This window comes from Leptosomus discolor, chromosome 22 (assembly GCF_034619465.1).
Source record: "Leptosomus discolor isolate bLepDis1 chromosome 22, bLepDis1.hap2, whole genome shotgun sequence".
Classification (NCBI taxonomy): domain Eukaryota; kingdom Metazoa; phylum Chordata; class Aves; order Leptosomiformes; family Leptosomidae; genus Leptosomus; species Leptosomus discolor.
The window spans coordinates 5,066,972-5,091,448 of NC_141412.1; the positions used below are offsets into that span (position 1 = coordinate 5,066,972).

The 24,477-nt window shown below is 52.5% G+C and overlaps 1 protein-coding gene across 1 annotated transcript in view; it reads left to right on the forward strand.

Annotated features, from left to right (window-relative positions):
* Window positions 1–14,576: 14,576 nt before the first annotated feature.
* LOC104350293 (opioid-binding protein/cell adhesion molecule homolog) overlaps window positions 14,577–24,477 on the forward strand; it is a 285,972-nt gene continuing 276,071 nt past the window's right edge. Inside the window, exon 1 of the mRNA XM_086476882.1 lies at window positions 14,577–14,637. Coding sequence (XP_086333008.1) covers window positions 14,577–14,637 — 61 coding nt within the window. The remainder of the gene's footprint in view (window positions 14,638–24,477) is intronic.

The following is a 24,477-nucleotide window of genomic DNA, read 5'->3' on the forward strand; positions in this document are numbered from 1 at the left end:
TGGCGGTGAAAATAGACTTGTCATGTTTGGTTTGGTTTGGTTTCCAGCAGATGTATTCACAAATAACTTCACTTGATGGCGATGATGGGGAAAGAGAAGAAAATCATCCCAGTCATTTCCTGAATGTTATCCGATGATCTACAGAGCTAGTCAGAAATTTAAGGAAAAAAAAAAAAAAGGAAAAAAAAAAAGAATTGTGAATAGTTTGACAAGAATGTCAGTGTTTCTTGAACAAATTACTTGCAGCACGTAATTCAATTGGCTTGAGTTTCTAGTGTGCTTCAGTGCTGGTTCCTGAGCACCGAGGCAGGGCTGTGTTGCCTGCGTTCCCAGCACGCGAGGGACACAGCATGCATTAAAACTCAGTAAAAATCACAGAGCCTTTAGTACAGCTCCTAGGGCTTGGCTGGCGGTGTTTCAGGGAGGGAGGGAGGAATGCAATCGGGTCGGTTGGGCCTGGGCTGCCCAAGAGTTGTCCCTTCTGCTTGGTGTCTGCTGCAAGAGCTGGAAACCCCAGGGTTTACAGGGGCTCGGCTTGGTGGGATCTGCAAAACCAGGTGACTCTCGGTCCGGATTTGCTTCTCACCTGCTCCTGGTGTGAACTGAAGGAGCAGGAGAAGCGCTGCAGGATGAGCCTCAGCAAGCACCCTGTCGCTCCGGTGCCCGGGATGCACTGGAGCAATTTTACCCTGTCCTGGAACCGCGTTGGAAACCTGCTGAGGTCCCGCTGGCCTCGGGCAGCCTGCTACGTGCAGAGCTCTGGGCTTCTGCAAGCAGGAGCCGGGACAAGTTCTCCGTGCCTGCAGGGTCCCATAAAAGCGATGCTGGTGGCAGTTTGTATCTCGTATAGAAAGCAAAGGTGCTGGGTCACTTCAGCCGAGGGCTGCTGTTGAGGGTCTTTGTTCGAACTGGATTTTAGTTTGCTTTTATTTAAAAGGTTGGCAGGCGGTGGGCGAGGGTATGGTGCCTGTGCAGCCGCTGGCCTGCCCTGGAGGGGCTGTGTCGCTGCGAGGCTGGATTAAGCAGCACGAAGCAAGGGGAGGGGGAGGAAATACAAGCGATAAAAAATAATGTGTAGGAAGGCTTAATGCAAATTCCCTTTTTGTCCTGGCTGTGTGTCTCGTGAGATACTGCTGTGACACGGGGTTTGGTCACCAGGGCTGGGGCTCTGAGGTGGGGCACGGGACCTGGACCTGGCTTGCTCAAGGGCCCCAAGGAGCCTGATGCCCTGTCCGAGGGCTCATCTCTGGGTGGCTGGAGGTGTAGCGCGAGGCTTTGGCTCTTGTTTAGAGAGCCTTGGCCTTTATAAGTTCAAAATGAGATGGCAAATTGAATTTGTTCATGAGCATGGAGGCTCTCTAGGGTTTCCTCTTTAATTCAGTAGACTTGCTTTAAGGGACTTTATGTTTTGGCACAGAAAGGATGGGATCGGTGCTTTCACCTTTCTAGCTTCCTTTACTGGTTTTCCCACTTCGCTACTGGCTCCTGCGGAGTCTGGCCGAGAGCAGAAACGTCCCTTTCTGCGGTTCCCATCCCTCTCCCTTGACCCCGTGCATGGTGCTGCGCCTGGGTTTTGGGGGACGAGGCTCCTCTTCCTGCGCAGTGGTTTGCAGAGCGCTTGGGAGGACCTGTTGGAGGGGCTTCAGCAAAGCCCACTTGTGCTTTTGGGGCGGCGGGGGATGCAGGACCGTGGTCCTTTCTCCTTCCTCCCCATCCTCTTTGCCCTGCCTGTAGCAAGAGCTGCTTGGGTGAAGCGTTGCTTCCAAGTGCAGCTCGCCAGCAGCTGGCTTTCGCCGCACGCTGTCAGTGCCATCCGAGCAACAGGCTAATGGGTGCCATATGGAGCGAGCGTCGAGGCTGGCTGTGGCTCCCGCTCCCCCGTGCTTGCAGGGAGCCCCGGGGGGTTTCTCAGCAGTGACAGGAACAGTCACAGGCAGAGGGACCTGTTAGTTGCTCTTTCATGGTTCAGCGGTCTCCGTTTCCACCTGGTGCGCTCCCAGGAGTCCCCGTGGAGCTGCAAAGGGTGCCGTGGGCAGGGGGAGACAGGCTTTTGTGGGATGCAGGGCATCTTTGCGCAGGATGAGGGTGTGCGTCGGACCTGGACTCGCCGGCTCTTCCCAAATATTCCCTCCCCAGATAGCAGAAGAAACAACATGCTCTGGGGTTTTGCAGCAGCTTTTGGGAGGTGGGTTATTTCTGCCCGTTTCCCTCCCTTTTTCATTGGTATTGCTACTGAAAAATGGAGGAGGGTGCAGCTGAAGAAGCGGAGGCAGAGACCGCTTCAGCATGCGAATACGGTTTGGTTTGTTGGTATTTTTGTCTCATGTTTAACTCAATGAAGCACCGCGGTCTGCTAAGCTCAGAGGACTGCGAAAGCAGCGCTTGTAACAAAACTGGAAATTAGGTGAATTTTGCTGTAGTTTAGGTTTTGTTATGAGTCGAATGTCAGCCTGGGTTTGTCGTCCTTCAGGGAGCATCGGGAAACAGCAGACGGAAAGGTGCAACGCTAAAATTCATTGCCTGCTGAGCTTGCCGCTGGCGCGTGTACGAACCTTGCAGTTGCAGCAAATCTCTGGGGCTGTAAAGCCCCGTGGAAAGGAGGTGATAAACCCTCCTGAGACTCCGCGGCAGAGCTGCACCTCCGCATCTGCTGGTGGGGCTAATGGGACTTTCTGACGCACGTCGAGATCTTTACTGGGAAGGTGCTGTTGAAGGACAAAGTCTGGTGGTGTTTGGATCTTAATGTTTTACAGCTCCCCTGCCTTCGAACAACGCCTAAGAATACAAGTGTATGCAAATTATAAACTAATTTAGATGATGGAGCATGGGAATATTGCTCATACTCCCCAAGCATGGCATTTCCAATCATATCTTCGTTTCATTTTTAAGCAAAGAAATCATAATCTTGACATGTTTATCATTCAGTGCCTGCACCAATTATCTCTTTGGGTTCATTCTATAGTTCATAGAACTGATAGATTATGATCATGTTGTTAGGAGAATTGTGCAGTCATTATTCCTCCAGCTGGAGGAGAAGTTGAAAAACAATTATAAAGAATGATTCTCCTTTGGATTGCTTTTGGAGTTCATGAAATGGGCGAGTTCCTATTACCCGGGGGCCATGAGCTGCAAGGCTACTGCCACTCTTGCGTTTGAACTCTTGTGATCCAAACCAGATGACTTGTAAAGCTGATTTTCTCCAGCAAGCTCCGGTTGTAGTTACTATTTTTTTATGGTTTGGTATCAGAGGGATGAATACTATTTGGTGCACAAGAGCTGAAACTCGGAATAGTAATTTCCAGTTTAATTACAGTGCAGGGGGTGGGTGGTGATGCACCAGTGCATAGCTTTTGGGGAGGGGAGGTGTTAGAAATTGAGACCCAAGGCTTTGCATCCCGATAACGCAATGCTGGCATCTGTGTGTAATTTTGACTTGAAACCGGATGAAGTGTGTTTCCCTCCACTTAACTTTTGTTTTCTTTCAAGATCCTTAATGAGACTCAGGGGATTTTGACCCCCCAAAGAAAATATTTACGGGATCTGCTGCAAAAGGAGTCGTCTGGGACTTTGGGAGTTGAAGGCAGCGTGCTCCTGGGGGAGAGCTTTTCTTTGATCCCCAGAAGGAGCTCTCTAATCCCATCCATTAACACACTTGGGCAGCTTGAGGGTGATTTCGCAGCCTTCCTTCTGTGATTGATCGTCCCCAGAGGAATATATTGCCTTTCCGCTCCTCCCGTGCCCCAGTTCTTCATGCACGCTATTGAATTTTCAAGTTACTTGACCAGAAGGGAACCAGAAAAACAAATGTCTTGTCAAGTCATCGTTCCCATGCAAGGATTTTGCCTCCTTGTCTCTCCAGGGCTTTCCTTTCCTTCCTCGTGTCCCAGCTGGTGTTGAGGAAAGGCATATCCAGTGCCTCAGTTGCATCCATGCTTATCCAATTTGGGACTGGATGAAACCCGCTGTCCCCCAGGCCTTGTTGTTTTGCCTTCTCAAAATGGTCAATATTGAATGCTTGAGCAGACCTATTTATTTAATACTGTACCCTGTCAATATTTATGTAGCTTGTAGCTGGCTGGGTATTCCAGATGAGCGTGGGTAATGACTGACGTGCAGAAGTAACTCTCCAGATGTGAAGTGCTGTGTGCCTGGGGAAGGAGGAAGCAGCACTTGAGGGGGTCTAGTGATTTTGCAGTGCTTTGGAGTGGCAGCTTTCCTCCCTGTGCTGGTCACAGCTTCCCTACTCTTGCTTTGAACTTCTTTTCCCTATGCACTGCCGCTCAGGAGACCTGGCTCAGATTTTCCTCTGGGGAAGGGAGAGGAGCATGGCCAAAAGGTAACGTGCTTGCTGTGAGACCCCCTAGTTCCTTCGGGGACCAGAGCTTGCATCTGCTGTTAGTATGGGCTCTGCTTGGATTACGTGCCCCATAGCAGAGAGCCCTCAATTAGGCTATTTGGGTGCAGCGTGCTGCGTGCTCCTGCAAGAGGGGGACGCATCTCCTTAAACTAAACTCATGCTTTAATAAAGAACCTGCTTTTGTATGGGTGCCCCAGCTGCGTCTCAAATTTCCCAGCTCTCTTCTGCAAACCATGGATCTTTCCCTTGGTATTGTGTGGAAATGCATGGAAATAGGGTCCCTCCCAGCTCTGCTAGCTGGTGGTGGTTGACCCGAGCAGCTTTTTCTGGTGTAAGCGGGAAGGCTGGGGGTGAAGCGAGCCGGGTCCCAGGCCTTTTGGCTTCTCTGACTGCAAAAAAACCTGGCAGGCTTGGCAGCACTGGCTGGCTGTTTTTTGCATGCTTGAGTTGGGCGGTGGCGTCAAGAGTCCTTGAAACTTTAGAGGAAAGACGGAGAAGCAAGCATTACTATTTATTATTTTTGAACACCTACCACCCCGAGCTCCCGGAGTTAACAGGCTCCCTGTAGCTCTCTGCTTGCTAGTATTTGGTAGATGGATAAACATACTTTATTTCTTTATAAAGGGGAAAGGTTGTTTACAAGTTTTAAAACAGAATGGAAATGCTGTTTTCCATCAGAAGTGTTTCGTGAACAATAACGAAATAATGTTTAAAAAGCCCTTGAAGTGTCCCTTTCAAATGAAAAATTGAAGTGCTGGGAAGAATATTAAATGCACAGAAACCTGAGGTATTAATGCTTATTAATCAACTAAGAAAAAAACGTAGAACGCAGCTGAAAGCAGAAATCTATGCCTGGCACCAAAACCTTTGTGAAGAGGGTGCCAGACCTCCACAGGAGATGGTCATATCTTTATTTAAAAACTAAAAAAAGCTACAAAATCTAACCCCACTGCAAACTTCTCTGCTGCACGGCCGTGGGCTGCGGTGGAGGGATGCGGGAAGCGGCACCGCAGTGTGCTGTGCTTGCCATGGCCTCGGGGAAGGTGCCTCTGCCTTTGGGAAAAATAGGTCCTGGGGCTTCCAGACGTAAGGTGGTGGCTTCTTAATGGTGGTCAGGGAGAAACTCTTTCTGGGTAGGAAACATCTGAGGAGTTGCCTGTGAGGTTGTTGCATCTTCCTCTGCTGTCGCTGTAAGCCATGTGCTGTGGATGTGCTCAGGTGCTGATAATTCTGCTTGCCATTGCTTTTCTTAAAGTGCATTTGGCTACTTTTTGGACAGTAGCAAGGGTAATATTTTTGGTGAATTCTCCTTTTCCTTTTAATTATTGTAGCAAGGATAGGGAAAATGGCTTTTAAAAACAGTTTCTCTGACAGTGCATCATGAGTCAGAGCACGGCTTGCTTGTCTTGAAGAGCAGGTCCGAGGAGGACGCGGGACGTATTTCTATTTACTTCATCACCAGTCCCATTACAAAACAAAAATATTTCCAAGTGCCAGAGGAGGGAGCCAGCAAAACACAGGAAATCTGAAGGTTTCCACTTTTTTAATGTCTCTTTTCCTAATGAAATCAGAATAAATTGAGCAGAGCGGCACCAAACTTTGCTGGCGCTTGTGAAGGAGTTGGTAAAAACGGAGTTGGTGTCTGACTGGTGAGTGGGGAGCGCTCACTTGAAAAATCAAAAGTTTGCAATTTTTTTGTCTTAGAGGACAGGGCTTCCCGCTCTCTGCTCTTCCCACCTGCTTCAGTTAATTTTTTGCAATAACCTCGGGGATTTTTTTGGCCTTGGGTCTTTCCGCTGCTCTTACAGTGTGGAGTTATCCATGCGGATAACTCGAGCAGAGAGTTTCACCATAATGATGCTTGTCAGGGCCCGTTGCTGCTCTCCCTGCAAGGCAGAGATGGTTTGTGCTGATGGGCTGTCGAACGGGGCCAAGGTACAGAATAATTGGCTCCACTGGCAGCTCCTCTTGCTGCCGCCGCTCCCTGGAAAAGCTCAGAAGGGAGGGGAGAACCTGGGCATGGAGCTGCCCTCCTGCAGCACCCCTTGCTGAGGGGGCATTGGGTTTGCGTGGCGAGATGCGCATCGGTGCAGTAGGGAACGGGAGGACCGTGGTGCTGCCTGGAAAAGCTGGGGGAGGCAGGGAAAAGGACATCTGTGAGATGCCGGAGGCGTCTCTCCACCCCGCGGTGTGGCTGTTGGAGGCAGGGATGCGGTGGGAGAGACGGAGAGAAACACGCTCTGCCCTGGGCAGTGCGGGCGTTGCTGCGAGGTGGTTGACTTGAGAACCTCTGGGTGCAGCCCCAAAACTCCTCTTTGGTGCCTGGGATGGGTGGGAGCTGCCATTGCCGCTCAATTTTGGGCCTTACCTTTTGATTTACTTGCGCTCCATCCCTCTGCAAATTCCCATTCCCCGTCAACTCGCCTTGCAAAATGCCTGTGCCGCATATGAAATGGAGGAGATAAAATTACAGTATCTCAAAATTGGCCGGGCTCGGTGCAATATATAACATAACAGATGGTACTACATGATGCCGCTGAAATATCTGTGCAATAGCATTTTAAGAAACGTATAACTGATCAGGCAGCATATGGAAAATACTTTCTGTGCTTCACGGGGGTGCGGTGCCCCCTCTCCCGGCACCTGCTCTCCTTCCCTGAGTTAGGGGTGTGATGCGGCGATGAGCACCTCCCGTCTTTAATGGAGATGTCCTCATGGTGCTCCTGGGGCAGGGCTGCCCCTGCAGCTGGGTGATCACCATTTCAGCGCCATTTAGGAAAGAAAAAAAAAAAAAGAAAAGAGGAAACAAAGTGGTTTTCATCCAGGAGCAGAGTGAGAACACGGTGGTTTGGTGGCTTCTTCACACCCTCTGGGAGGTCACTTTCCCTGGGAGCATCCCAAGAACGGGTCTTAGTTGCGCAGAGTAAAGGACCACCCAGCCTCCCCTCTGCTACTGCTGGTTGAAAATGGGGTCTTGGTCACATATTTCCCACCTTCCATTGCCTTAAGCAGAGGACAGTGGGTTCATGGGTGCTACTTGGAGCAGACAGACCACTAGAATGCTCCCTGAGGAGGTTCCTGGTTGCAGGGAAGGACCACCTCCCTCCTCCCCTGGGCTGCAGCACAGGTGGTGGGTCTCCAGATGGACTTTATGTCTCTGCCCTCAGCCCTTTGAGCCCCCCGGTTCATCCAATTTCCAGTGCACCTTGTGCAGTCATCTTGCCCGAGCTATCCATGGGCTGCCTCTGGCCTCGTGCGCATCTAAAGCTTTTCCTGTACATTTGCTGTTCCCTGCTCTGCTTGCTGGCCTGCTGCCTGTCTTCCTGGCCTCCTACGTTGGTTGACCCGTCTGTCTAACAGAGAGGACAATATTTCCTCTCCACTTGGCTCAGCTCATATTCTTTAAGGTGCTTCGGGGTCATGGGATGAAAGGCTCCTTGCTGTTTCTGCAATGAGTCAAAGTTGAGCTAAGAATAGATCTATAAACAAGACAGCAGGGAAGGTTTCCTAGCAGAGCCTGACAGGACCCTGGGAGTATGTCATCGCTGGAGCCATTTGCAAAGGAGACGTGGATGCACCCTTCGGTCTGTGGGGTGCCTGGCTTTGCAGTGTGGGGGGGGCATGCCTCCAGGCAAATCCCCTCCCAACTTGCAGGTTAGTTTTGGTCCCAAGGAGAAGTGTTGGGGTTGGACACCTCACAGCCTAGCGAGGAGAGGGATCTCTGTGTCCCATGATGGCTGCCGGAGCCTTGCCATGGTGGGTGATGCTGCAAGAAGCAGCTGGTGGGCCCTTGTTGGGATTGGGAGTGATGAAACCAAGTCCTCCTCCCAAAAAACATGTCTTGCTGGGTGCCTTGGTAGAGGAGCGAGGGCATGGGCGAGCTGCACGGTTGGGTTTTTCACCAGCACGTGAGATGCTCTGGCAGGAGGCACTACGCTTGGTTGCTACCCACGCTTGTGCAGAGAGGTATTTAGAGCTGTCAGTCTAGCGTGCTGTCTGTCTGTCTGTCCACCCACCTAGGTATCTATAAAAATCCAGGGTGTATTAAATGTCTGTGAGAGCCCTGGACATGCAGAGCCCTGCTGCTGAGACCAGGGCTCCTGATGCAGTTCGTTCTCCAGTATCCCCACATTCAGGCCGAGAGAGTTGGGGTCAGAGTCTGAAATGTGCAGCTTGGTCCCCATTTCTGGAGTAAACTACGTAAAAGTCAAAATCAGGAATCTTGCAGAAAGCAGACTTCCCTCCTTTGTCTTTCCTGACTTTGTCCTCTCTGTTATCTCAACGGCTTTCTGCTTGCTGCCGTGTTTCTCTTTAATCTGGAGCCCTCTGTTCTTACCTGAGCTACAGAGGCTTGACGAGGAAAGCCACTGAACTCAGAGAAAAAATGAAAGGGAGCAAAGCTTAAAAAAATGTTTTCTTTCTTTCTCATTCTTAAAAAAAAAAAAAAAAAAAAGAGAGAAAACCCAACCCCCAGAAGCACACAGCCAGTGAGCGATGCCTGAATTATCCTTGAACCGTCTCTTGCTTATGGATCAGGGTGCATCGTTTCTCCCTTGTTGTCTTTTCTTTCCCCCGATGCTTTTTCCCTGACGTTCAGTCATTTTGATCAAAGCTGGGCAAACAAAAGTCTCCTTTCTCAACCCGTCGACGGGAGAAGGGAATCCTGCCCCAGTGCTGGCGAGCGTGTGTGTACAGAGCTGATGGGATGGGGGAGCCCAGAGCGGTGGGGCGCGTGGAGATGGGGGGGTGGTACAGAAGGAGCTTCATGTCTGTGTGGAGGTAGTGTTTTGTACACGCTGACAACGGATAATTACTGTGATCGAAGATCTGTGTGAGGGTATCCTGCATTTCATTGCTCTCTGGAGCGGGCCCAGCCTCCTGACGGCTGAGGAGGGGAGCAAACTCCACCACTGGCTTTTCCCACTATCCTCCTTCCCACCAGGATTTCTCCCAGGAGATGGGATGCTCTGGAGGCTGGGTGTTTAGAGGGTGGCTGGGAGCACAGGGGTGTGCACAGGGGCCTGGCTCTTCTCGGGGGTGCCCAGAGAGGGCAAGAGGCAGCGCACACAAATGAAAGTACAAGGAATTCTTTTTAAATGTAAGGAATGGTAAGGGTGCTCAAGCATTGGAAAGGGTTGTCCAGGGATGTTGTGGGGCTCCTCGCCTCAGAGTGCTGCCACGTTCTCCGCTGCTCATAGTGTGTCTTTGAAGGTACCTCATCCAGCACACGGCTGGTAATGATTCTTGACGGGAATTAGTAGCCTGTCCATCTGGCCCCGTTCTGCCATCTAACACGAGGGGATAAGTGCACTTAACAACATACCAGCTCTTGTTCAGGCCCCTTCTTCCCAAGCCAGAATCAATAGCAGGTCTCTCCAGCTTTTAGAGACTTAGATCACATCTTTTCATCTCTATCTCACTCGTTTTTCACAAGCAGCACGCGCTTGATTTTTCTTTTTTTTTTCATGCTGCGGAAATTTTCCCATTCTGCCTTTCATCTGAACCCGCTCGGTGTTCGCCCAGCCGGGGCTGCGGCTTGCACACCAGATAAGAAACCCCGCCGTCACTGGGTTCCCCAATGCCCACCTCCATCTCGCTCCCAGTTATGAGCTCTCCCGCAGCCACCTTTATCTTCAAAGTGCTTTACAAACACTAATTAATCCTCCCAGCACCCCGCTGCAGTAGGTGAGGGACAGCCATTCGCCTTCACCCACTCGTCCCGGTACCCCTCTCCTGTGCCGTGGCATGGGATTTTTCTTCCTGCGGCGTTCCCGCTTGCTGGGTTTGCTTGCCCTGGTTTGCAGGAGCGAGGTGCTCTCCGCCAGGCAGGGCTAGCAGGACAGTTGGTGCCCGTGCCACCGTGGCGGGGACCTGCGTGAAAGGAGTGTGCCGGCAGGTTAGTGCAAACCTCAGGAGCGTGCGAGAGGTGGGCAGGGCTGCGTGCTGCATCTCCTCCCCAGCGCCAGCCTGCTTCTCCCTTGGCTTTTGCTGCCGATGTAGTCGCCTTCTCGGTTTGCCTTCACCGCGGAGCTGGGCGCGTGCTGGGGTAACGCGCCGTGTGTGCCCTCGGCCGTGGCCGTAGGGATGAAGAAGCACTCGCAGAAGGTGATACAGCTGCCTGATGTAGATGTACCCGGGGATGCCTGGAGAAGCTCCCGTAGCCTGCAAGATGATCTAGCGGGTCCTTGTCCTCTCCATGGCCTCTGCAGGGAGCCTTTGGCTACCAGGTCCGAGCCGAATGGCTGAAGCTGGGCTTGCTGCGTCCCGCCGGGGTGCTGGGGGCAGGGGGCTCGGGCTGCTTGTGCCCGCACTTGCCTGTTTATTCCTGTGGCAGCTTCCCAGCTCGACGAGCTTTTCTTCCCTTGCATGAAATGCAAATCAATAGATGTTGTATTCCCATTCTAACAAGATGTCAAGGAGAAAAGGGTAGCCTTTCATTCAGGCGGAGACACAAACAGGCACAGGGAGAGGAGGGGACGGGAAGGAGGGAGGGAAGGAGGGCAGGCGGGAAGGGGGGGACACGCTGCTGTGCGCTCGGCTGGCTGGCTGGCTGGGGAGCAGGAGGGGTAAAGCCCACGTGCACGCTGGTTTTTGGACATTTTCTATTTCCCCAGAGCCTTCTGCCTCCCTTCCTCCTCACCCGGCTTTGCTCCCCCAGCAGCTCACAGCCCTGAGGTTAGCGAAAACCTCCCAGTCAAGGGAGAGGCAGCTGGAAGTTACCTTGGTTGGGCTGGGAGGGGTGATCCATAGAGGCGTGCAGATTGGGAAGGAGGGCGGGCAGGCGGCAGGGCGAGGACAGTGGCCTGGGGACCTGGTGGTCAGCAGAGAGACGATGCTCTGCGGCATGTGGTCCTGTGGCCGTGCAGGACCGGGCTTTGGCTGGCTCCATCGAGGGGTCCGGGTCACGCTGGGCAGCTGGGATCAGCGCGCTGGAGGCTGCGCTCCTGCTTTCGGGGTGCTCTGCACCCGCTTCCACGGCCGTGCAAGGAGAGGGTGAGGGAATCTCTGCTTTATTGAAAACTTGAGTGTTCTTTATGCCAGAGACTAGACGGGTCCCAGATGTGAGTATGCGTTGAGACAGCTTGGGTAAAAACCTCTGAAAATACACACAAAAATCATGTTTAAATGTGCCCAGTGGACCATAATGTCTCCTTACAGATCGGATGCTGCCTGTCAAATTTAAATATGCATCTTAGATTCTCCGCTTGATACCAAAAACCAAACAACCCCAAATATCCCAGAAAAGCTCCACTAGCTAAATACATATTTATACATCTTTTTTTTGGTGTCTTGGAAGTCAAACAAATGAAACAGGCCAGTGCCCTGTTCGGTCCTGGAGAGCGAGTGAGCAGGGATAGATTTGTTTGCCTGACCAAAGCACATTTGTTCCCATTTTGCAGATGGGAAGGCAAAGGTGTTGCTGCTGCACTAAAGGCCTGGTCCAAGGTCATCCTGAGAGCTGCGCTTGGCAATTTGGGTGCCAGCCTAATTGACCAGAATAGATGCAAGGAGAGCAGCTAAGCGTGTGCTGGATTTGGGTAGCAGTCATGGCCAGGTGAAAAAAAAAAAAAAAAAAAAAAAAAGGCATACAGGAGAAATGTGGTGGGAGGAAAAAGAGTAAAAATGTGTTGTTTTGAAATTTTCCCAAATATAGCTTTTCAACTCGGGTTTTGAAAGCAGAGCCACATGTTTGTTCTGAGCCCATCAAACATTTCTGTTAATTAGAAATGATTTCTTTGTTCATTTCCTTTAGTTCCTCGAGGATAACAATATTTCTTTTCGCCTTGGGCGGATTCAGAGCTCGCTCTGTGGGTTTTGGAGAGCGAGCCACAGCCGGAGGGTTCAGCTCACTGGCTGGGAGCTGCGTCCCGAAGCAGCACGGTCCCCTCCGGGGACGGATATCCCTGTCCACACAGGATGCAGGCATGTGCCTCGCAGCCCTGGGAAGTCCCAAATGCCTCCTCGCAGCCGGTTTCCCAAAGCGCTTGTGAAGCAAAGGATAAATTTGCTTGACGTCGGCTGTTTGGGGTCAATTACAGGGAAATTCAGGACAGAAATATCGTCATCCTTGTCGCAAGCTGAGACACTAGGCTTGTTTTTTATTCAGTGTGATGATTTAGCTCTTCCAGAGGTCAAGGTTGTTGCGAACAACGTAACTTTACTCCTATTAAAAGAAAAAAGCCCCTGGGCACGTTTTCTTCAGCGTGTTCGTAAAGATGGGGGAGATGGGATGCCTTCAGCAGATAATGTGGGAATATGGTTGAGTTAAAAGCTTTTAAAAACTTGTGGTTTATTCACGCAGAATAGAAGATGAATAGAGATTAATGGCTAAAAGCTAGAGAAAGTTTGTGCTGGCGATGCGTGCTCGGCTCCCATCCCTCGATGGGTGAGGGTACCCCCTTGAAAGCACGATGGATACAGCTTTGCGCACCGAAAGTGCCATTCCTGCTCCTCCTGGTGCTGCTTTCTATGAAAATAACACAAGATAAGAGGTATATGCACGGAGGGGGATGCAGGTGCCGTCTCTGTGATTAGTCTGCGTTGAGCTGCAACAAGTGGGTGGGAGAAACCTGGCGAAGAAAGACAGCAGGGGAGGAAATTATTGGGCTTCTGTGTCTGGGATTGGACGTGAGGTGTTTGGTGGCAGAGAGGAGCTGGAAGGCTCCAGCCCCGTCTTTCCAACAGCTTGGGGAAATGGGTGTTTGCAGCTGGGTGTTTGCGGATGCATCATCCAGGCGGATGAGCACAGGGGATAAGGCGAGGAGCAGGAGGAAACCCTGGGATGGGAGATGGGGCAGCAGAGGGGTTTGTGACCACTTGTGCCAAGAAGCTGTGGTGGGTTGATAGCTGGAAGTCCAAAGTATTGGCCTAAAAGTACGCTTGGGCTGGCCTGGACCACAAAAAAAAAAGAGACCTCTAGCCCTGAGTTAGTAGGGAAAGAGATGTTTTGAGCAAAATTAAATGTTTTAGTTTGTTTTTAAGCATTGAAAAATGCTTACAAATTATTTTTAACAAAGCTGCAATGAATGCAAATAAGAAACATGTTTTTGTTTAGAAAATGTCAAAAATAAGTGCTATTCCTTTTGGAAACTTATCTTTGCAACCTTTTTTTTTTTTTTTTTTTTTTTTTTTTTTTTGGCACTGCAGAAAACTCAAGCCCTGGTTGGCAAATGCTTTGATGTGCAGGAGGCTGTGGGAGGGGGGGACGTGGTGAGGGCAGCTGGCAGAGGCCGAAGGCTGGGTCCCACACTTGGGGCTGGGGATGCTCGGGGCTGGGCAAGGGCGTGGGAATGTGCCAAGGGGGGTCTGGGGGCAAGCAGGGATTGGGGGGAAACTGTGGCAGCCTGGAGGGAGAGAATTGCATTAGAGAGCTGAGGAAGCACTCCTCAGCCTCTGTGGGAAACGGGATGGTGTTGGATAGGGGGTCTGCAGGAGCAGGTACCCTGGGCTCTGTGTCCTTTTGGGGCTCTTTGAGCCCCTGAAGGGAAAAAATACAGCTCTGGTTGGGATGCACAGAGAAGATTGCTTCTCGATTTCAGAGATTTTGTGTGAAAAACACCCACTCATGCTAAAAAGCTTGGATTGCACGCCGGTTATGCCTCTCTCGGCAGTAGGCAGAGCTGCCGGTGGCTTCCCGGGGAGGGGAGCGGAGCCCGCAGAGGGGCAGGGGCGAGCCAAGGGCTGAAGCCTGGGGCTGCCCCACCGTCCGGCTCCAGCCTGAGGGCAAAATATTTGCCAGCCCCTTTGCAGGTGGCTAGCGCACAAGGAGTCGGTGGGACAGTGGGGAGGGGCTGCTCCCTCCATCCTGGGTACCGCTGGGAGGGATGCTCAGGGGGTCGGTGCCCGCATTTAACTCCCTGGTTGCAGAGTGAGACCCGCAGAAGAGCCAGTGTGCGTGTGTCAGTCAGCATCTCGAACCAATGGGTGCCTGGTAGGAGGTCTGCCTTCCCCAGTGCACGCACGGAGCCTGGTGCTCCTTCTGCTAGTTGTGTGCGTGTGTGTGTGCGTGTGTGCGTGTGTGTGTGTGCAAGGAAAAATCAGAGACACTGACTGCCTGCTCCCGTCTCTCTCTCTCTCTCTAGCTCGCTAACTCAGTCTCCCTCCCTCTGCAAACATTGGATTTAAACCTGCTCAGAATTCAACGCAGACGAAAGCAGCGGCGGCGGCAGCAAGCAGCAAACAGCAAGCAAATCAGCCGCTAGTCTACCGCAGCTCCAAGATGTACCATCCTGCCTGCTGGATCGTCTTCACGGCCACAACTGCCCTGCTCTTCATCCCAGGTAGTGCAAAAAAAGCTTTTTCTCCAGGGGATGGGAGGGTATCGGCTCGCGGGGTGGGAAAGCCAAGCGGCGAGGGACCCGGACTTCATGCACATTGCGCACGAACGCACACATGCAGGCAGGCAGCGAGTTGCTCTGCAGCAGGGAATTGCCAAGCGCTCCCAGGCAGTGGGGTTCAAACAGCCGTGCCTGTCCCCCCGCGGCAGGGCTGGCCCCCCGGGCGGGCACCGAGCCGCACGCACCCGAGCACCTGCGGTGGGGGCTGCCTGGGATTGCACGGCAGCCCCTGGGCTGGGCAGAGTCTGTCCCTTTGGGCAACCTCTGGCTGTAAATGATGAGGTCACGGAGCTTTTCCCCTTCAAAGTTGGGCACCTCCTGTGCCTTCCCTCTCTCCTGAGCTGTCATGCTATTCCCCGTGCTCCCCCTCATCCCTGCTGCCCTGATTCCTGCCAGGCAAACTCGGGTGCCTGCCCCTCACTGCCTTTTGCAAAGTGATAACGAACCCCCCGATCTGGGCACCCGGAGGGGACCACGTCGGGCTGCAGCGGAGGTGCTGCAACCTCCGCAAGCCGAGCAGGTGGCTCCTGAAATGTGGGTTGGCCTCGTCCCCACGGCTGGCCAGGGGAGGATGAGGGGGCAGACGCTGGGTTTGGATCCAGCGCTGGCTCCGTGCTGATGCTTGGCGGGTGGGTCACGGCGGGGCAGCCCTGCACTGCATCCGTGGGGAGGGAGCGATGGGGGCTGACAGCAGAGCTGCACGCCGGGGGCGGGGGGGAAAAGTCACTGGCATTTTTTTGACGATGATGTGCACTTTTAGCAGCTGAAAAGATTACGGTCACTGTGCAAGCAGATGGGGACTGGGTGTTGAGGTTCAGATCCAGTCTTCACCCAACATGTGTTTTTCATGACTGTCAGTGAGAATTATGTTGGACTCGGGAGGGCAGGGAAGAGGCACGGCTATAATTTCAGCAGCTTTCCATGGTTTAGTTACAGTGCTTTGCTGTGTAGAGCTGGCATGTGTGGGAAGAGGATGAGGCTGGCGGGGGAGAGGTTAGCTGTGTCACAGCTGGAAAACAGCCCTTTCCACAGCTGTGATGAACACGAGGGGACTCAGGCTAATCCTTGCTTGCAGAAGCTTGTGCCACGGGACCATCCACACCCCGGGGACCCATGGCAGAGTAGTCAGCAGGTATAAGAGCTCCTGGGGCCGGGTACCACTGATGCTCCGTGGGATTGCAGGGGGCTCTGATGTGCGTCAGCCCTGGGGGAACCAGCGCTGTCTCCTGGGGTGTGCGTCAGCTGGTTGAGGAGCGCTGGTGGAGGACCTCTGGCAGCAATGCCTCCAGCTCTTCAGCACAGCCTTGAACCAAAATGGTGCACCTATAGTTCAGCACGTGAGCACGGGAAGGATGATGCGGCTGAGTGGGCTGCCTGGCTTTGCCGAATGCGAGGGGGTTTTTATTGAAAATACTGTCTTGAGCAAGATAAGGCAGTCGTGGCTGGCGTGGGGGCAGCTTGCATCACCAGCATTGTGCCGAGCACAGCGTTGGCTCATTCACCCTCTTGCTAGGTGGGGTTCCTCTGGGTCAAAATTGCAAAGAAACGGATGCAAGGCAGCCGTGCAGGTCCAATGGGAAGGACGTGTGACACTTGATGGGCTGTCATCAAGGTGTCCTTAAGCTGCGGGAGCTGGCAGAGACCTGGCATGGAGCATTTGCGGTTTGCTCGTGCCCTGCTGCCGTTTCCTGGGGATGTGGCTGTTTGGCCCAAGGCCTGGGCTGGCTCTGACGTCTCTGTGTGCAAGGGAAGGAAAAGGCCCATGCTTTTTAAGCCCCTGGTGACTTGGGAGAGGTTTCTTGATCCTCGTTTATGCGGTTGTAGCTTTCCCTTCTTACTTCTATTAAGCAGCAATATCTGCTTTGGCTTTGAATGTCCCCTGAGCCAAACCAGCCCAGGACTTTGCCCAGCTGGGCTCAGCCGTTAATCCATCAAGCCGAACCCTGCTGCCTGCAGTAGAGGGAGGGAAATATTCCAGTGTGCTGGGCTGGCTGCTTGGTGCTTTGCCTTTCTGCCCCGACACTGACCGCTTTCTGCCTTGAAGCACGGGATTTGAACATCTCCTCTCCTTTTTGTTTTTGCACGGCTTGCAGAGGTTGGACGTTTTCCCTCCCTGCCCAGCCTGGCCACAGCACTGATTTCAGTTGTGGTTTCGCTGCCGTGGGCTGTAACACAAGTCGTGTTGGCAAAGTCTCCCTGGATGGCAGCCGGTGCAGAGGGAAGTCGAATGGTCCCTGCTGACGCTTGGATCCTGCACCTTCCCAGAGTGGTTTTTTTGGGGCTGTTTATTATTTGCAAGTGTAATCCCACGTGTTTTATGCAGGTGATGCTCCCCTGGGATATGCAGAGGCTGTTTGTGAAGTGTGAACTCTTTCCGTCTCCGTTTTTATCCGAATCCTGCGGGAGTTCTGCACGGGGTAGTTAAAGTGAGAAGGGAACCAGCTTTTAGAAGGTGTAATTAGAGTGAAGGGAAACATCACAACTTGAAGGCTCCTGCAGAAAATAGCATCGCAAAGTTATTATTAGCTGTAATGGCTTATTTGCCAGTTTTTTCCTCTTTCTCTCGCTTCCACCTCTGTTCTCCCCCCCCCACCCCCCCTGCCTCTTACTTTTGTTAGGAAAGATGCGTTTTTCCCATTGGGGCTCGTGTCGTCTTGTTGCCAATTTACTCTTGTGGAATCTAAAGACACGAAAGGTTAATGCAATAATGAAACCGTGACCCCTCTGGTCATACATAGCCTCATGCTCTGCAGCTTTTTATTTCTTTGTAAGACAAGTTTCTATCCAAAATAATTTCAAAGGCTTAATGCTGTAGTCATCTGGTGCCTTGGGGGGGGGTGGGGGGGGTGGGACAGCAGTTGCTCTCTGAGGTGGGCTCATTCTGATGGGAAGGATGCTGAGGATTTTTAATGAGCCCAGTGCTGCAGGATGGGGAGGTGGAGTGGGTAATTTAGTTGTCAAGCTATTGGCAAATGCTTTGAACTGCTGCACATTTTGGGTGCTGTTGTTTTGCGATGTACCAGGGTGGGCTGTGTTGCACTGGAGAATGAATTTGGGGCAGGGGGGGAGTCCGTTTGGCTCATCTGCACTGACGGTGTGACATCATGGCTCTACAGGTGGCAAAAATCAATGCACATCAGCTTCTTCAGACGTTTATATTGCTGCCTTTGCTGGCTTGGCGAAATGACTTGTCATGGCAGCGGCTCCTTTCAGAGGTCAGAAATGTGTCAGCGAAGGGTGAGGTGGACGATTCCATTTTTCACTGCTCCTTGGGCCTTGGGGCCAGGATAAAGCTTGGAGAGTCCCCCAGTGCTCTGCCATCACCCCTTGCACCCGGGACCTACTTTTTCTGCATCCCTCCCGGAGACTCAGGCTGTGCAACCCCTTTTCTGCCCTGCCTCCTCCTTGCTTGGGCAGCATGGCCTTGGTGGTGGTTGTAAATCCAGTCTAAAGTTAAGAAACAGACACTGCAGGAGTTAAAAACATCTTTCCATCCCTTCTGAGTACGGAGCCTCTGCCACAGGAGCGTGCTTTCCTGCTGCCACCACCGCCTGTGACGTGGCCATCACCTCTTTGCAGCGGGGATGCCAGACCGGCGGAGGGCTCCTGATCCCTGCGACTAAGCCCAAGAATAAGCACCTGGAGCACATTAGTTCCGCTTTAGTGTCATTTCAATATGAGCGAGAGGGACTTAAAGGGATTTTCTGTGCTCTTCCAAAGGCTGGGGGTAGTAGTGAATAAGGCACTGTGGCCATCCATACTCCCATCAGTCAGAGATGCTGGGGCAGAGGTCCTAGCAGGATGGAGAGCCTGCACCGATGGGTGTGAGCCCAAAACCAATTTCTGGTCTTCCTCTGCCTGAGCCTTGGGCTGTTGTTGCCCTGTCGGAGGTCGATCCCTCCACCCCCTGGCTCCTGGGACAATGTCGGTGTCGTTCTTTCTGAGGATGTTTTGTGAGTGACATGGGGAGGGAGCGTGATGGCAGGACAGGCACACGCAGCTTTTGCTCCGTGCAAATCCCCGCCGCGCAGGTTTTCAGAACAATTTGCTCTGGGTGCTGTGGGTTTCGAGGCTGGTGGCTCCGGCAGCTGCCTTCCAGGATGCCCGAAAGTGGTGAACCTTGCTTTGCATTTTCCAGCAGCTTCTCTTTGACAGTGTCTCCTTTGTGCATTCACTAGTTGCAGACGGCCGGGTGGAGGAGCTTTTGCTGGTGCGAATCTCTGTGAGAAACTGAAAAAGGAGAGATGTTTCAAAGGCACTGATGGGAGCTGGGTGCCTTAACCGGTGCCTTTGAAAATCTTCCCCAAAGGCTTGAATATTTGGTTATGGCGAATTTTGAGCTGCGTAAACAGCTGTGTTCATATTTTGCACTTGAATATGCAATTTGAAGTTTGCGCTCTGCTTGGTTAGAAACCAAAGTCTCTGGGTGAGGCACGGGGAAGGAAGATGCCGGGGTGCTGCGACGAAGCCCAGCGTTTTTACAGGGGGGAGCAGGGTACCCAGGAGGATCCTTTTGCTGCAGGCAGGTGGGGACAGAGCAAAACTTGTGATTTTTTTCCTGTGACATGCTTCATGACCCTGTGGTCGGCCTGGGCTTTGCAGCCCTGTCCTTTTCTGTTCCCCAGTTAGGCCAAGCCGGACACTGGTCCCCGTCCCTTCTTACCTTTGAGCCTGGGCATCCCCCAAGATGCTCTCAGCTGCTGGCATGTGCAGGATGGGGAATGATCTCAGCTGTCACGCTTCTTTTTGTTTAAACTTAAAAATAATAACAGCTCTGCTGCAAATTTCCTTGCCTCCCAGTCATCTCTCCCTTTCCCTAATGAAGGCATGGTACTTATAATTACCAATGCGGCAACAGCACATACAGAGGTGGCTTTGACACTTGCTGCTCAGTGGGTGGGTTTTTCCAGGGAACTCCTCTTCGTTTCATGCTTAGAGGAAAGAAACACTTCCCTGCCTGCTTCTCAAAAGCTCTGGGACTGTATTATCACCCTCTAAGGGTGACCAAGCAAGGTGGCTTGCTCCGTCTAGAGAGGTGGGAATGGCAGGGGATGCATTGCCCTTGTGAACCGGTGGTGACGTGAGCCCAGGCATTGTGGAGTCCAGCCACGCAGGGCCTTGGGGCTGGTGGGCTCTCCCTCTAGTCCCAGCTTCAGCTCAGAGAGTGTGGCGTGGTGGAGGGCAGTGGTATGAGGCATTGGTCTGGGTCGTGCGGAGGTGTTTGGCTTCTTTTGGCAGGGCCAGGGGAGAGTGTTTTGCAAAGGAGGTGTCTCTTCAGGATCATCTGAAGCAGGGAGTGCCTGCACGTTCGCAGCAAGCAGAGACTGTGGTTTCAGGGGATTTCTGGAAAGGGGACTTGGTGCTTCTCGTGGGTCTCGTGTCCTGGATCTGTCTCCATGAGCTGAGTTTCCCAGATGGACACATCAGCCTTGGGCACCAAGGCTCAGCTAGCTGCAGAGACCCACCATTGCATCAGTACCGAGAGCAGCCTCATAGGGAGGAGCTGTTTTGGGGAAGTTGGACCTGTTGCCTGTGCGGCAGAGTCATGTGCGTGCAGAACACGTGTGAGATGAGGCAAGGAAGGGGGAAAAAGAATAGATATTTTTAGATTTACTTTTCTGTGAATTCAGCGCTAGTGAAAAGTGCTGGATTGACAGCTCTGGAGATTGAAGCGGGCTGCACACTGCAGGGAAGGGGTAGCCCAGCAAACCTCCCTGTGAGCTCCATGCTTCAGGAATGGGGTGCTGGGACCGGACCTCCTCAGCTCAGACTGTCTGGACAGCAAAATCACGGGGAGCGTCTGTTGTGTTGACCAAAGCTAATGTGCCGGTGGGGTTTTATGCAGAGGATACAAGCTTCCCAGGGGGGCAGCTGGGGTTGCCTGTGCTTGACGTGGCTTCATCCTTCACGGCTCAGCCCATGGAGCTCCTCATGGCTCCTGAGCCGCACGAGGACCAGCTGAACCTGCAGCAGGAGGGCTTGGGCTTCCTTCTGGTACAGCAGGACCGTTGCCATTTCCACTAACCAAATTGCCCAGGCGCATTTCTTCCCGTGCTCCTTGCAGAGCATGGAAGAAGAGGTCTTCCCATGGGGCTTCAGGTCCTCAGAGTAGCTCCAAACTGGTGATTGTGGGCGGGGAGCCTGGCTGCCTGCGCCCCACAACGTGCTTTCCAAGCAGCGTTCCTCAGCTGTCCACCTGCCAGCCCATCGCCTCCTCTTGCTCAACTGTTTACTTCTGGCTTTTGTTTCCTGGACTTGTTGCTATGCATGTGGCGTGTGGAAGGAGCTCCAGCGAATATAGGCCACACTTTGATTGTTCAGCAAGCTGGAAAATGATGATTATAATTTTTGACAGAAGGGAAGGAGGGGGAAGGAGATCTCTGGGCTTTCAAATCTGCTCTGTCATAAGCAGGATCTTGCAAGGGCCTTCTGATGACTTCTCCCGCCCCAAAGGAAATGGCGTTTGCATAGCAAGAGGGGTTAGAGGAAAAATTCCTCTCTTTACAAGGGCACACCAGCGCTGCTGTCGCCAAGCCTTCCACCTTGTGCGGCAGTCCTGTCACAGCGCATAAGAGAAACGTGGTTGGTGTTGGCCAGTAATGGAGTGAGAAGCATCTGAGAGAAACCTGGATGCTGCTAAAAAATTCCCTGTTAGAGCAGCGCCCACGGGGGGTGTCCATCGTGGTGCAGCTGCTGGCAGAGGTGCGGCCCCAGGGGACACGGGCATTAGGGTCCTTAGAGCCAGCCTGTGCAGAGCATCCTGAAACTGTCTGGAAATGAATCCCAAAGGACCCTGTAGACTGAGCCCAAACAGACAGCTACGTTTGGGGTCACCTCACGGCTGGGCCTGTCTCAGCACGTTCCTGGGTGGCAGCAGAGCCCACGGAGACCTTGGCTGCTCCTGCCGTGCCCCTTCCCTGGCTCAGCGATCCAGGCGATCGCCGTTGGCATCGGCTGCGTGGTCCCCACCAGATCTGCCCGTGGATTTATTTTATTTGATGGCGTTGGCTAATTTCTACTTTAATTTTTTGTTGTTGTTGTTTACTTTAATGCGATCACTTCTAATGAGGCTAATGACATTTAGTCTCCGTGGCGGCGCATTTTAATTTGGTCACCGAAATGTCAGCGCGAGGCAGCCTCCTCCTATCTACCCGTGACAAAAGGCACTGCAGACAAAGGGGCTCTGTCCCCGGCCGTCCCTCGCCCTCCTTATCTCCTGCCTCCCAGGGATGGGCCGGGACGTTTGGCAAAGCCACCTTCCCGCTGTCCCCTCCTCTGCTGGCACCAGGGGAGCGGGCTCGGCCGCCAAACACTGCGAGGATGCAAGGCGAGGGCTGCCGGAAACGCAACCTTTCGAGGCGAGCCAGCGCGACGTAATTAATCAGATGTCAAAACCTCTAAGCAAAGTTAGCTTTGATCGGCGGGGAGGTCTGCCAGATAGGTTGTCCTGCTGCCCGTGGTGCTTTTCTGTCTCTTTCTGCCCATCCATCTACCTTGCCTCCTCTCCCTTCCATGGATGGGGTGTCAACCTCCTGTAGCCAGGTGGGACCTTCCCGCTTGCGAAGCGTGCACCAGCATCTCCTCGCCCCTCAGTGGAGCCAGCAGCAGGCTTGGTGCCATGGGGCAAAGCGACATGGGCACTTGGGAGCCCCTTTGCTGAAATGTCCATGGGGTTGGAAATGGAATAGCAGGGAGGGGTCTGGGGTAGGGTGTCCATGAGCTGAAAGAGGGCATCGGTAGAGGTTGAGGTGGTGAAATGCCGCAGTGTGAAATTGGAGAGACCTCTGTTGCAAAGTCAGGGTGTCAGGAGCAGCCTAAAACCCAAGGGAGGCAGCGCTGGGGTTGCAGGTGGCTGCACGGGAGAGGTGGCAACTTCTCTGTGTTGTGTTCTACTTCAGTCCTCTCAAGATGTTGAACCTTAGAAGCCCAAGCCATTTTGCTTAAGAATGAGTCCTTTTTTCTTCAATTTGGATCCAAATGCAGCTGAATTTGATCTGTTCTGCTTTGATCTGTTCCTCCCTCTCCATTCTATGTACCAGGAATGGATGAAGATTAAAGTTGGCAGCTTCTGAGCAAACTAGGTTGCTCATCACTGCATGATACCCAATTACCTGCTGATACCTCAGGAGTGAGAAGGTATTGATCCTGCTTGGATTTGAACTTGTTGAACCAAAGAGTCTGGATATTTCAAATCTGTTGCTTAGGACATGCCATTTCCTTCAGGAATCAAAGCGCAATGCAGGCTGTATTTCTCTGCCCTGTGGTCCTCAGAGCTGGTGGGAGGTGGGTCTGCTGTCTTTGCCTCACGGGAAATGACCAGTAAGTGATCAATAATAGCAGTTACTCTCCACAGTACAGGAGGGATGTAGACATAATGACTTTTGTGATGTACGTGAGGAATGTCTCTATTTTACTGAAAATAAATCCCCAGAAGCTGGTTTTTTCCTCCCACGTGGGTGGTTTTCTGTGCCCTCCCCACACATCATCTCTTTGTGAGCACCGCGGGCTGCAAAAGTGCCTTTGATGGCATCCCCCGTGCCCGCCTTCCTCCTGTCTTCTGCTGCCTGTTGTGTTCCCAACCAGAAATAGCCTACCAATTCAAAACAAAATCAAAAATTGTCCCAAAATTACCTGGTGAGACGAGGCCTGAGGGACTGGATTGAAACATTGATTACTGAAACTTGGTGGTATCAGGTCTCAGTCTTGCGTAGTGGTTATTTCCAGTAGATCTTAAAACACTTCATGGAGAAGAGAAATTTTGTTGTTCCTGTTTTTGCAGACAGGGAAGCCAAGGAATAAAGAGGGAAAGTGATTTACCCGAGGCATGTGCAGAGACATGTGTTAAAAGACACGTCCTTGCTGTAGCTCCAAATCTGAAGTGCAGGTTTCTGCATGTTTTTCGGGGTGAAACCAGTGAATTTTGGCTTCCTCCTTTGAGAAACACAGGAGAAAGAGTGTGAGATCAATCCGTTGGGTCGTAAAATCCCTGTGTTGGGCTGATGTGGAGCTGGGAGCATCATGGGGCTCTTGGGCTTGCACTTACATGACTGTCAGAGCCACTGATGCCCTGGTTAGTGTCACTGACAGGAGAGGCTGTACCACGCTTCAGGCAGCGGTGTCTGGAGGTAGACAAACGTGAATTCACGATTAGCCAGAGACTTAGTCTGGCTTTGTGAGTTGATGGGCACCCCCTGCTCCTCTTGAAGTAGGCAGGAGGGCAGCGTGTGCTTGATCCCCTCGCCCTTTCATGTCTGATCTCTGCCTGACTTCCCCCAAGGTCTGAGAGTGATGATCTCTGAGTTGAAACCAGGAGATGAACAGAGAAGAAATTCTCAAGCACGCTCTTCACTCAACCCTTGGGCTCCAAATGGAAATGCTCTTTGCAATTTAATGGAGAGCGCACATATGTCCCGGCGACGCCTGCCCTGCGTCTGCTTTGTGCGCTGCAGCATCCGCCGGCTGCTCCAAGGCCGAGAGTCAATGCCTTTCCGTATCTTTGGGATACTTTATCTTTATAAAGTAGCAATAAGTGGACAGTGTAATATATTTCACTTTTAATAAGGTGTTGCCAGTTGCACACACTCGGCAGAGCAATTAGTGTCAAAAGCAGCTAAGCAATGGCGGGGAGCCGTAATTCGACTGTTTACTGGGTTGGAGGATTTATGGGCAGGCGTTGGGGGGAGCCACGGTCACAGCTTGGCTGGAGCTACGGGAGGTGCTGTGCACTGGCTTTAAAACCACCTGCCTCTGAGCTGTTGAGAGTCCCGCTGAGTTGTGCAGACT